At 51.3% G+C, this 12,111-nt stretch overlaps 1 protein-coding gene across 2 annotated transcripts in view; it reads left to right on the plus strand.

Annotated features, from left to right (window-relative positions):
- ASXL1 (ASXL transcriptional regulator 1) overlaps positions 1-11,559 on the plus strand; it is a 61,084-nt gene extending 49,525 nt beyond the window's left edge. Inside the window, exons 5-13 of one of the 2 annotated variants that reach the window (XM_067012392.1) lie at positions 591-711; positions 788-885; positions 1,460-1,553; positions 2,012-2,164; positions 3,376-3,539; positions 3,638-3,734; positions 5,031-5,136; positions 5,422-6,055; positions 6,597-11,559. In XM_067012392.1, the coding sequence (XP_066868493.1) occupies positions 591-711; positions 788-885; positions 1,460-1,553; positions 2,012-2,164; positions 3,376-3,539; positions 3,638-3,734; positions 5,031-5,136; positions 5,422-6,055; positions 6,597-9,518 (4,389 nt within the window). In that variant the 3' untranslated portion in view covers positions 9,519-11,559. The remainder of the gene's footprint in view (positions 1-590; positions 712-787; positions 886-1,459; positions 1,554-2,011; positions 2,165-3,375; positions 3,540-3,637; positions 3,735-5,030; positions 5,137-5,421; positions 6,056-6,596) is intronic. The other variant, XM_067012391.1, reaches the window with a different exon arrangement.
- Positions 11,560-12,111: the final 552 nt, after the last annotated feature.

A 12,111-nucleotide genomic window follows, 5' to 3' on the forward strand; every position in this document is an offset into this window, starting at 1 on the left:
AGGCAGGGCCCTGATTCCCCTCCTTATTCCCACCCCACCCAGCGCCTGGAACTAGCATGGTGTAGTTTATAGGAGGCACCCCATAAATGTTTAATGAATGATTAGATGCAAAATTATATCTGACTTTTTTAAAATTTATTTTGGGCTGCATTGAGTCTTCATTGCTACACATGGGCTTTCTCTAGTTGCGGCGAGCGGAGGCTACTCTTCATTGTGGTGCACAGGCTTCTCATTTTGTGGTGCCTTCTCTTGTGGAACACAGGCTCTAGGCACGTGGGCTCAGTAGTTGTGGCACACGGGCTCAGTCACTTCGCGGCATGCGGGGTCCTCCTGGACCAGGGATCAAACCCGTGTCCCCCGCATTGGCAGGTGGATTCTGAACCACTGCACCACCAGGGAAGTCCCTCTAACTTTCTTAATGTACGTATGAGAAGAACTTTCTGAGAAAACGAGGTCAATTAGAAAGGGATAGGAATTTAATCAATATTCTAAATCCCTCTTCTCCAAAAGCAATACACATTTAGGAATGACTGCTGTGCTTGTAGGATTTGTAGGGTTTTGCTCACCTGAGTTGTGCCTTGCTGTCACAGAAGGATGCCCTGCAGTGGTCTCGCAGTCCGGCTGCAGTGGAGGGAGAGGAGCCAGAGGACACAGCTGATGTGGAGAGCTGTGGGTCTAATGAAGCCAGCACTGTGAGTGGTGAAAATGATGGTAAGTGCCCTTGACAAGATGGGTGAAGAGCCACAAGCAGTCACTAGGGTCTAACTTGTATTTCCCTCTCTTCCAGTTTCTCTCGATGAAACATCTTCTAATGCTTCCTGTTCTACCGAATCTCAGAGTCGGCCTCATTCCAATCCCAGGGACGGCTACAGAGCTTCCTCACAGGTGGGGGGAGAGTCGGTGACTAGGCTGGATGGATAATTGAGGCAGGCACAAGACAGGACTCTTTCTCCTGTAGTTAACTGAGCGTGTTGAAGAGTGGAGAAAATCACTTTGGTCTCTACCTGTTAGTACCATTTAAAAGTGGGCCATAGGAAAAGTGGGTAGTAGATCTGAGAGCAGAGCAGTTTGTTTTTTCTCTTTACCATGGGTGGATACTTTTGTTTGTATTTATGAAAAACCTGGGAACATTCAGGGAGGAGTATCACAGAGTGGGGAGAACATGAGCTTGGGAGTCATCAGTTTGAATTGCAGCCCCACCACTCACTAGCTTTGGGCAAATTCCTTACCTGCAAGGTGGGGAGAGCAACGCATTCTTTTCAGTGTGGGGTGATGCTTGGCACAGTGGCCGGCACCTGGCTCAGTAGAATGAGTCATTGCTGTTATTGGCATTACCTGCCCGTGCTGGTTGAACACTCACTCTGTTTTACAAGACAGCGAGGGAGACGTGGTGGAGAGGGACAGCTGTTGTGGCGTGCGGGTGACTTAGGCTCCTTTTGTATCCCCTCTGGGAAAATAGGCAAACAAGCAGAAGAAGAAGACCGGGGTGATGCTGCCTCGAGTTGTCCTGACTCCTCTGAAGGTAAACGGGGCCCACGTGGAATCTGCATCAGGTATGTGTAAACCCGTGATTGTGATGCTTCTTCCTCAGGTCCTGGGGATCTGCCTCCCTCTGGCAGCAGCTCTTGGCCTAGGTAGTGCCATGCCAGTAGAGTCAGGAGCCCTCCTCTGGCAGGCAGCACGCCGTGGCGGTGAGACCCGACCTAGCTTCCGGCATGGGCTCTGCTGGGCGCCCTTCCCCTGGCCACACCAGGCAGTTGTGAGCGTCCCATGAAGGCGTGTGCAGGTGCTTTGTAAAAGATACAGTGCAAACTAAGATGGCGGTTTGGCATTCTTACGTGATAATTTAAAGCCAGACCAGGAGGTGGTGATCTCTGATGGCCCAAGGTTGGGCCATGGAAGCACCGGTATTGCTGGCAGCATCTCAGGGAGAGCTGGGAGAAGTAAGCTTGTCTGAGAGCCGTGGGCGCGGCGTGTGTTGCTTTTGACTGGTGGAATGCTGTGCCTTCAGGGTTCTCAGGCCGCCACGCCGATGGCGAGAGCGGCAGCCCGTCCAGCAGCAGCAGTGGCTCTCTGGCCCTGGGCAGCGCTGCTATTCGTGGCCAGGCCGAGGTCGCCCGGGACCCTGCCCCGCTCCTGAGAGGCTTCCGGAAGCCGGCCACAGGTAGGTGGCTTGGCACTCATTTCTCTGCCTGTAAGGGGGCCCCTGCAGGCCTAGAGAGAAGATAATGTCTTCTACTCCACTCCTTTACAGTGTATTTTTACTTCTCAGGTGGCCCTCTACTTTTTGTTGGTTTTTACCTTGTATTTTGGTTATGTCACATATAGATTTTTCTCTGCTAGACTGAGAGAACTCCCTGTGGGCAGAGATGGTGCCACATTGCTCCTTGTATGTCCCTGTAAGGGCGTAGCCTGTGCCTGCCTTGATACTGCTTAGTGAGTGCTCAAGTGAGTGAAAATTGCTTCTGAGTGTCTCAGTGAAGAATTCCAACATTTGTTTTCTTTCTTCGGTAGCATCCTGCCAAGTTCTCAATGTCTGCAGTCTCTGTCAGATGCCCTTTTTTATAACTTAGTTAGTATATGGGGTGGAAGCCTATGTTGAATTTGGGCTATGCAGACAAGTTCAGTAGTGTGCACCTCCCACCCGCAGTAGGGCTATTTGCAAGGCTAGTATGCCATTTGCTATTTCCGGATTTGTTTCTCAAAGCCCCCATGCTGGGTTTTGTAGATGGGCCACATGAAATCATTAAGAAGACTAACTTTGGCTTCTGAAAATTAGAATAAACCATCACCCAAGTGGCAACTAGGTTTGCTGTCTTGTAGCCTCTCCAGCTCATCAGCCTTGCTCAATCATAAAGCCTCACAGGTCTCTCTATTCCATTTGCTGAGGCTTTTGTGAGAGGTATTGACATTTCAGTGGGCTTGAAACAACCCTTAGCACCTTTCTGCCTGGAGGTCAGACCTCTCCAGCCCATTCACAGAAGACTTCTGCGGATTTTTCTGTAGGACGCTGACCGGATTTACTTTTAGACTTCCATCGTTTCTCCCATTGGCTTTTTGGAGCGTGTTCTCCAGCTTTGGAGGGAAGCTCAGAGCCTGCCCCTTGCCTGGTTTTCTGTGGGAAGAGTGTCCCTTCAGGCTGTGACACAGCGTGCTACTGAGTCTTGTCTGAGACGATGCAAGCCCAAGTGTTCTCTTAGGTTTGATGGTAGCCGATAGGTTAGGGTAGACTGGATGATTGAGCTCATTGTGTGCAGATAAGTTTTGGGTAACTTGGGTGCTGCCACCAAAGTTCTCCCTCAGTTGGCATTTGCTTTTTTGGTTTAAGAAGCTGAAAAATCTACATTTTGCTTCCTGCTGCTTGAAAAATCACAGGTCAAATGAAGCGCAACAGAGGGGAAGAGATAGATTTTGAGACGCCTGGGTCCATTCTCGTCAACACCAACCTCCGGGCCCTGATCAACTCTCGGACCTTCCATGCCCTGCCGTCCCACTTCCAGCAGCAGCTCCTCTTCCTCCTGCCCGAAGTGGACAGACAGGTACATATGGGTGGCTTCCTCTTTGCTCTCTCTGGGCTAGCTTCTGTTCTCTTTCTAAGTTTCTTTATTGTTTTTTTTTTTTGCCTTGATCCTTCCAGGTGGGGACTGATGGCCTGTTGCGTCTCAGCAGCAGTGCACTGAACAATGAGTTTTTCACCCACGCGGCTCAGAGCTGGCGGGAACGCCTGGCTGATGGTGAGTAAACATTCTCGTCCCAGCGGCTTGAAAGGTGCCTGCCATGTGTGGTGTCACTTGTCTCCTGGTATTTAAAACCCAAAACCCAAATACTCACTTTTCAAGTCTTTTTCTTTTTTTTCCAAGGGGTATTATTTAGTATAAGGCAGGCTTTCCTCTAATAGACGTGGTGGATGTTAATGTGCCCCATAGCGCTAAAGAAGGTACAGGAGTATTTGGGCTTTCACTATTTTGTGTGTATATATTCATCTGCATTGCCTCTTCATCATTAAAACTATAAACTCCTATTCTTTCCAGTAAGCATGGCATTGACCTACTCGGTAAGTTCCACCAGGTGCTCTGTCTTTTTAGATGTTGCCACCTGGAGTGATTGTTAGCTTCTCGTAATTCAATTTTGTGGGGAAGCTATGTGGGAAGTGCACTGGGAGGTCCCCAGACTCCCCTCCAGGTTCGATGATTTGCTAGGAGGACTCACAGGACTCAGCATGTAGTTGTACTCATGGCTGTAGTTTATTTCAGTGAAAGAATACAGAGCAAAATTGGCAAAAAGTGAAAATATGTCTGGGGTGTAGTCCAGGGAGACCAGGTGCACACTTCCGAGATCCTCTCCCGGTGGCGTCCCACAGGATGTGCTCAGTTTCCTCAGCAAGGAGTTGTGACCACACGTAGTCACAAGTGTAGTCTTCTGGGAAGCTCATCAAGGACTTGCTGCCTATGGATTTTATTGGGAGCTGATCATGTAGGAAGCCTCTGTGACCCAAACCCAAAAGCCAGATTCCCCAAAGGAAAGCAAGTGCTCACCATAAACCATCTGGTTTGCTTCAACTGTTCAGGCACAGTGAGCCATTCCCTGTCAGTTATGGGGTGGGGACCCTCCTGAAATCCAAGGTCCCAGATGTCAGCCAGAGGCCCACCTTGTCAGCAGGCCTGTCTGAGCCTGCTATGTTAACTTTTTTCTGTGCTTGGAGTAAGAACATTCTCTTGTTTGTTTTTGTTCTGCTTTTTTGATCAATGTGTTGTTTGCTGTTGAAGGACTGATTGCCCAAGGGAAGGGTAAATTTCCCTTATAATAGGTGTGTTGGTTCTGTCCTGAATAAGAGCACGATGTGAGAGATCCTCTGAGGGAGAGGGGAGCCAGCGTGAGGAAGATAGGGTTAAAAAAATGATTTCCAAGCTCACCAAAGTTACATGTTATTTTGAAAACTCCTGACATGGTAGAGCTGCAAGATTTGGCTTTTCCTAAGACAGACCTTAATATCCTTAATGCACCACTTGAAGAGTTTTGTTTCTCTCTAGGCGAATTCACTCATGAGATGCAAGTCAGGATACGACAGGAAATGGAGAAGGAAAAGAAGGTGGAACAATGGAAAGAAAAGTTCTTCGAAGACTACTATGGACAGAAGTAAGGCCCTTGGTCCTGTGAGTCCTAGTGTGGTTTCTGGGGGGACAGAGGCAGGTGTTCTCAAAGCCATGCATACTGCTACGTCACCCAGGAATGTGGAGATTGCAGTGACTCGCATTTAGCTTAATGCCATTTGTGGGGAAGCTGACATAGGTTTTTCTGTGGTTAGTGTTACATACCATGCAGATTTATTTTGTTCTGAGAGATCTAATATTTGGGTGTATATTATTCATAGTGGATGTACCCTCTCTGCCCTGTAACTGATAATGTGAGTTTGGTTTGCAGATTGGGTTTAAGCAAAGAAGAGTCATTGCAGCAGAATGTGGGCCAGGAGGAGGTTGAAATCAAGAGTGACTTGCGTGTGTCGGGAGAATCAACACGACCGCAGCGTGGCCCAGCCACCCGGCAGCGAGATGGGCATTTCAAGAAACGCTCTCGGCCAGATCTCCGAACCAGAGCCCGAAGGAATCTGTACAAAAAACAGGAGCCAGAACAAGCAGAGGTTGCTAAAGACACACAGTCTGTGGCACCAGACATCCCCCTGTACAAGGATGGGGAGGCTAAGACCGATGCAGCAGGGGTGGGTGGTTCCCACCTGCCTGGCACATCCTCCGCAGCACCCAACCCAGAAAGTTCCGAATTCCCGGTGGAAACTGTGGCTTCCCGGATCCAGCCCGATCCAGATGACCTGGCACGTGTCTCCACGTCTCCAGACAGAATTCCCAGCTTGCCTCAGGAGACCGTGGATCAGGAACCCAAGGATCAGAAGAGGAAATCCTTTGAGCAGGCGGCCTCTGCATCCTTTCCCGAAAAGAAGCCCCGGCTTGAAGATCGTCAGTCCTTTCGTAACACAATTGAAAGTGTTCACACCGAAAAGCCACAGCCCACCAAAGAGGAGCCCAAAGTCCCGCCCATCCGGGTAGGAGGCTGTTTGATCCTGGCTGCCCTAAGCCCAGGCCCCTTTGAGCAATGGGAGATTAGTGGGGCTCCTTTGCAGGGACAGAAGGCCCCCTGGGCCCTTGTGTTAATTATGTGGGAGTGTAGAGCTCTCTGTACGAGAGGCGTTCTTGAGACTGACTTGAGTATCAGGGGGAGGGGATAAGGTTCTTTTCTTTCTCACTTGGTTGTTCACTCTGTTGAAGTTAATCTCTAGAGGTCAGAATCCTTTGGGGTTTTAAAATCTTTTATTAGGTGGTGTTAGATTTTTTGTGTAGTGACTCACACAGTCCCACCAGAAATTAAATTTAGAAGTGTGGCATATAACAGTCCTTGAGCAAAATCTTCTCAGAATGGTGTGATGTCTTGGACAGCCATTTTACCATGGTTATTTCATTTTTAAGGAAAATGATTTGATTCTCTAGGCCATGACCTCTAAGCTACTAGGGTCACAATTTAGCTTTACAGTTCCTAGGTCAGAGTGCTCAGTCAATTAAAACTGTTTTCTTATTTTTCTCTTGCAGATTCAACTTTCACGTATCAAACCACCCTGGGTGGTTAAAGGTCAGCCCACTTACCAGATATGCCCCCGCATCGTCCCCATCACGGAGTCCTCCTGCCGGGGCTGGACTGGCACCAGGACCCTTGCAGACATTAAAGCCCGTGCTCTGCAGGTCCGAGGGGCGAGAGGCCACCACTGCCATCGAGAGGCGGCCACCACTGCCATCGGAGGGGGGGGTGGCCCGGGTGGAGGTGGCGGCGGGGCCACCGATGAGGGAGGTGGCAGAGGCATCGGCAGTGGTGATGGTGGTGAGGCCTGTGGCCACCCTGAGCCCAGGGGAGCCCCAGGTACCCCTGGAGAATGTGCGTCAGATCTACAGCGAACACAACTACTGCCGCCTTGTCCTCTAAATGGGGAGCATGTCCGTCCTGGAACTGCCGTGTACAGAGCCAGGAGAGAGAACCTGGCTTCTCCCAGAAAGGAGAAGAGCTACCCACGACAGAGAGTTCCAGATGGCCTCAGAAGCGGGCTGGAAGATGCTTCCCGACTCCCCATTGCTCCCACTGGGGACCAGCCATGCCAGGCTTTACCCCCACTGCCCTCCAAAATCCCAGCACCTGAGCGATTAGTTGAGCAGCCTGCGTTGTATCTGGGAGGTAGAACTGAATATGGGTCTGGTACCACTTCCTGGGAAAGGGGAAATGAGGAGCGAGGACCCACCATCCCCCTGGAGAAAAGTCCTGTTCAGGCTCTAGCAGGGGATGTTGGATTGGAAGAAGGAACTGGCCAGGCTCTAGACAGTGACAGTATTACCACCGTGAAGGATCCTGTGAATGTGACCCCCAGCCCCATCCCTGAACCATCATTGGCCGGTTCCCTGCAGGACAGACCATTTGATGACGAATCAGGACTTGGTGACTCGGGCCCACCCACGAGGGAAAGTGCTACTAGACAAGAAAACTTGAAAACCGAGGCTCCCGTCTCCACTGGTGCTGCTCCTTGGATGCCTGGCCTGTCAAATGACAAGGCAGTGGGACAGCCTGAACCCGACTCCAGAGAAGACGTCCCATCTGTTAAGCCGCAGGTTGGAGAGGAGTGGGAGAAAGCTGCTCACCTCATTCCAGCGTCACCTGGGGGGTTGACAGCTGAAGAGGGTCTGGATCCCCCCGACAACTTGGCTTCCCTCTGGACAGTGCCATCTCCAGGGTGCGTTGCCAGCACAGGCCTTGACTGCAGACAGCTGGAAGGTGAAAAGCTGAAAATCAGTGGAGGCTCTGAAGCACTGAGTCCTCACAGCGAGTCCACAGACACAGCCTCTGACTTTGAAGGCCACTTCTCTGAGGACAGCATTGAGACTGAGCCTAGTGAAGCTGCAGTGCCGAAGAGGTCCTCAGCGGTGGAGCAGCGTGAGAAACACATTTGGAACCGCTCCACCTCACTCTCCAAGGTGAATGGTGACCTGACTCTGGTCACAAGGACAGACGGGATGGTTGCTCCACAGAGCTGGGTATCTCGAGTATGTGCAGTTCCGCAAAAGATCTCGGACTCCCTGTTACTGGCCAGTACCGAGTACCAACCGAGGCCTGTGTCCCTGGGCAGGCTCGCGTCCTCGGTGGAGGCCACTAACCCCCTCGTGATGCAGTTGCTGCAGGGCAGCTTGCCCCTAGAGAAGGTTCTTCGTCCAGCCCACAGTGGCAGCAAACCCGAATCCCCACGACTCCCACTTACAACAGAGCAGAGCCGTGGCGGCTCCCTGCGTATGGGATCTTTGCAAGACCCTGGGGAAAGCGGTTGTGAGGTTGGCAGTAGCAGTCCCAGTTCTTTAAGAGCTTCGAAGGAGTCTCTTCTACCTGAGAGCCGTGAAGCAGGCACCGGCCTCACCAGGCTGGAGGCTGCCCAGACTCCTGGAGCGCCCCCAAAGATTTCCAAACACGCCCTGAGTTTAGACTCCCTGTATCCAGTGACAAATCCAATGGCTGCCTCTGGGAAAGTAGAAGAAGTGGATTCCAAAGAGCAGTTCTCTCCCTTTAGTTTTGAAGATCAGGAGGAAGCTGGTGACCTGTCCCAGTGCAGTAATTCAAGTGCTGCCCCAGGCGCGAGTCCGGGAAATCTCACTACCTCGAGAGCCCCTTGTTTCTCATCTCCAAATGTGGTCTCCTCGGGTCCCGATCAGGCATGTCGGGCCCTGGGTGTTCAGAACAGTGCTGGAGGCCAAGGGAAGAAGCTCTTTGGCTCCAAAAACGAGGCTGCAGCCCTTCAGTGCCCCCGGCCTGTGGAGCCAACACCTCTGCCTGCTGATGCCCCTCCCAATTTTCCCAGCAGGAAGTCGGGGCCAAGCAAAAACTCTGTGTCTGGTGGGGTACAGACTGCCAGGGAAGACTGGGCCCCAAAGCCACCGCCTGCGTCTGTTGGCAGCATCAAGAGCGAGAAGACTTTTGATGGGGGGCCTCTCAAGGCGAATGCAGAGAACAGAAATGTAGCGGGGCCTAGTCCTCGGGAGCTGGTGGATCACTTGCAAGGGATGCCCTTTGTCCTTGATTTGCCCTTCTGGAAATTACCCCGAGAGCCTGGGAAAGGGCTCAGTCAGCCTCTGGAGCCTTCTTCCATCCCCTCCCAGCTCAACATCAAGCAGGCATTTTATGGGAAGCTTTCCAAACTCCAACTAAGTTCCACCAGCTTTAATTATTCCTCCGGCTCCCCCACCTTTGCCAAAGGCCTTGCCGGAAGTGTGGTGCAGCTGAGCCACAAAGCAAACTTTGGTGCAAGCCACAGCGCATCACTTTCCTTGCAGATGTTCACCGACAGCAGCACAGTGGAAAGCATCTCACTCCAGTGTGCGTGCAGCCTGAAAGCCATGATCATGTGCCAGGGCTGTGGTGCGTTCTGTCACGATGACTGTATTGGACCTTCAAAGCTCTGTGTATTGTGCCTTGTGGTGAGATAATAAATTATGGCCATGGGAAAAGTTGTATATTTAGTGTGTGTATTTTGATAATGACGGATCTTAAATCTGTATACAGAATATCATTGATAAAATAGACTGTCTCTCTAGGCAAGAGTCCTCTTGCCTCTTCCTAAAATCTGTAGTGCTAAAGCCCCTCGGCCACTTGTCGGCCTTCTGGTTTTGCTGGAAGGGTTTCCTGCAGGGCAGGTTGCTGGGCTGCCCAAGGCTGGCCGGCCAGCCCGAGCTCTTGTCGTACAGACAGAGCCTGGTGCGGCATGGGCAGCCTCCTTGAGACTCAGAGGGACTTGAAGCTGAAGCAAGAAGGTTGTGTTCTCCACCAAGGGGACTAACCTACCCGAACTGAGTAGAAATGTCAGTCTTCCACTGCCCCCTCCCTGCCGTCTTTCCTCCGGCCTGCTGCTCTGGGCGTTGATGGGGAAGGAGCCAGCACAGGGTTAAAGCAACTCCCAGCAGTGCCCACCAGGGGGCTTAAGAACCTGCTGACCTCAGGGTCACAGTCATTTGCCAGTTGATGGAGCCAGTTTGACCTTTGGTTCTGTTGCTGAAACCAGTTTGGGACTTACCTGTCTCCGAATAAATCCACTGGCCCACAGGAGCTTTCGGAACCTTGAATAGACCTGCTTGGACAATGGGTCGGGCATAGGATTGTCTTTCTTCCTTGTAAGTCAGGTGTCCAGACGTTTGGCAGGTGAATTTGTCTGCTTGACACCCTCTCCGTCACTTTGGACTCTGTGGGAGTGGGCATCTCCACGCACCTGTGTATGTGAAAGTCATTTTACATTTCAAAGCAGTGTGTTTTTCTTATTTTTATATTTTTAACTCTTTATCCTTGGATGTATAAAGTGAACTTCTGGCTTCTGTAAGTATGCTCTCTGCACCTCTAATGTTTTATCATGTATTTATATGTTGTACACAGTACTGGCCGATTCTGTAAATGGATGTATTGTACAGAGAACACGAACGACTCTCCCTTATTTTACGTCTTCGGCATCATTGCATTAAAGTGGTGTAATTGACTTCTCTCCACCTGTGTCAGAGCCACTGCGTGCTGTGCTGCCCGACGTGAGGGGTGGAGTGATTGACTTGGGACCTGCCAGCTGGCCCGGTGCCCTGTCACCGGTCAGCCGGTGGACCTGCTACGGTTGCAGAGCCACGGGCAGCCCGGCTGCTCGCTGCTGGGCGAATGCGTCTTGTTCCTCATCTCTTCTCCGACCTTCACTAGCGGCTTGCTGCCATGTGTGACATCACCACCACCAGTGTCGAGTGCTTCTGGATTCAAGGGTGAGTGCCCTGGGCAGCCGCCAGGTAGGCCTTCTGGACCTGGCTCTGGGCTCCCCACCTGTCAGCAGTACCTGGCACCACACTTTCCTGGGGCCACAGGGCTCCACTGGACATACTTTTGACAGCAGGTTAAGGAAGAAACAGCTATGCCAGCTGCCAGCCTCTCTCCCAGCAAGTAGATGTCTCCAGAGCTGTATCACCTCACCCTGCTTCCTGCCTTATTTCTTGTACCTCGACTTGCCAGCCTCTCTCCCAGCACGTTTCCAGCAAGTAGATGTCTCCATAGCTGTGTCACCTCACCCTGCTTCCTGCCTTATTTCTTGTACCTCGGCTTGTGAGTTGAGCATCTTCCTTGTTGAAGTTAGGTTTCCCTGTGTGAGTGCGTCTGTGTGAGCTGTAAAATTGGTATGACCTCAACAAGTCTCATTTCATCTGAAAGGTCTTTTCTTTCCCCCACTTTTCATCCATTGTGGCATTTCTGTCATCTGAAGCATGAGTGGGAAGTTGGCAAAGAAGTGGTGGTGATTTAAATGCAGTATTGGCCAAGTCCAGGTTGTCAACTTCAAGAGTCTGTTTACCAAAGACAGGGAGCAGAGACACAAGCATGTTGGATCTTTCACTTCCTTCTGCTGTGACCTTTGGGGCCACCCTAGGGGACAGTTGGATACTGGTCCGCCAGGGAAAGCACTGCTCTTGTATGTCTCTGTGGTCTTGGAAAAATAAACCTGTACAACCTGCACGTGTGGTCTCGGTCATCTTCTGCGACCGCCCTGCTGGGCTGGGAGGGAGGAAGGTTGGGTTGGGAGGCAGACCCCGGCTCACTTCACCTCGGTGCTGGAGCTGATTTTCTAGTGTGTGGAGTTTTTTGTTTTGTTTGATACGGACCATTGTTAAAAGTCTTTATTGAATTTTGTTACAGTATTGCTTCTGTTTCATGTTTTGGTTTTTTGGCCACAAGGCATATGGACCCTAACTCCCTGACCAGGGATCAAACCCACACCCCCTGGGGTCTTAACCACTGCACTGCCAGGGAAGTCCCTCGTGTGTGGAGTTCTTTTGAGACGTTGGTCCCAAAGGTGCGACTTGTCAGTGTTGCTGGTCTTCATCAGACTGAGCATGACATGGCGGACTTACCCATTTATCCACCGTGTGGACTGGAAGCAAAATCGAATGAAACTGATGGGGGTCCTTTTCCCCTGTGGATCGAAGCCGTGAACTGGGACGTCCCTCCACAGCCGCTCACCCCAACCTCCTTGCTGAGACGGAGGTTGCCTGAGAGATTCCTCCTGGT

This window comes from Kogia breviceps, chromosome 14 (genome assembly GCF_026419965.1).
Source record: "Kogia breviceps isolate mKogBre1 chromosome 14, mKogBre1 haplotype 1, whole genome shotgun sequence".
NCBI lineage: Eukaryota > Metazoa > Chordata > Mammalia > Artiodactyla > Physeteridae > Kogia > Kogia breviceps.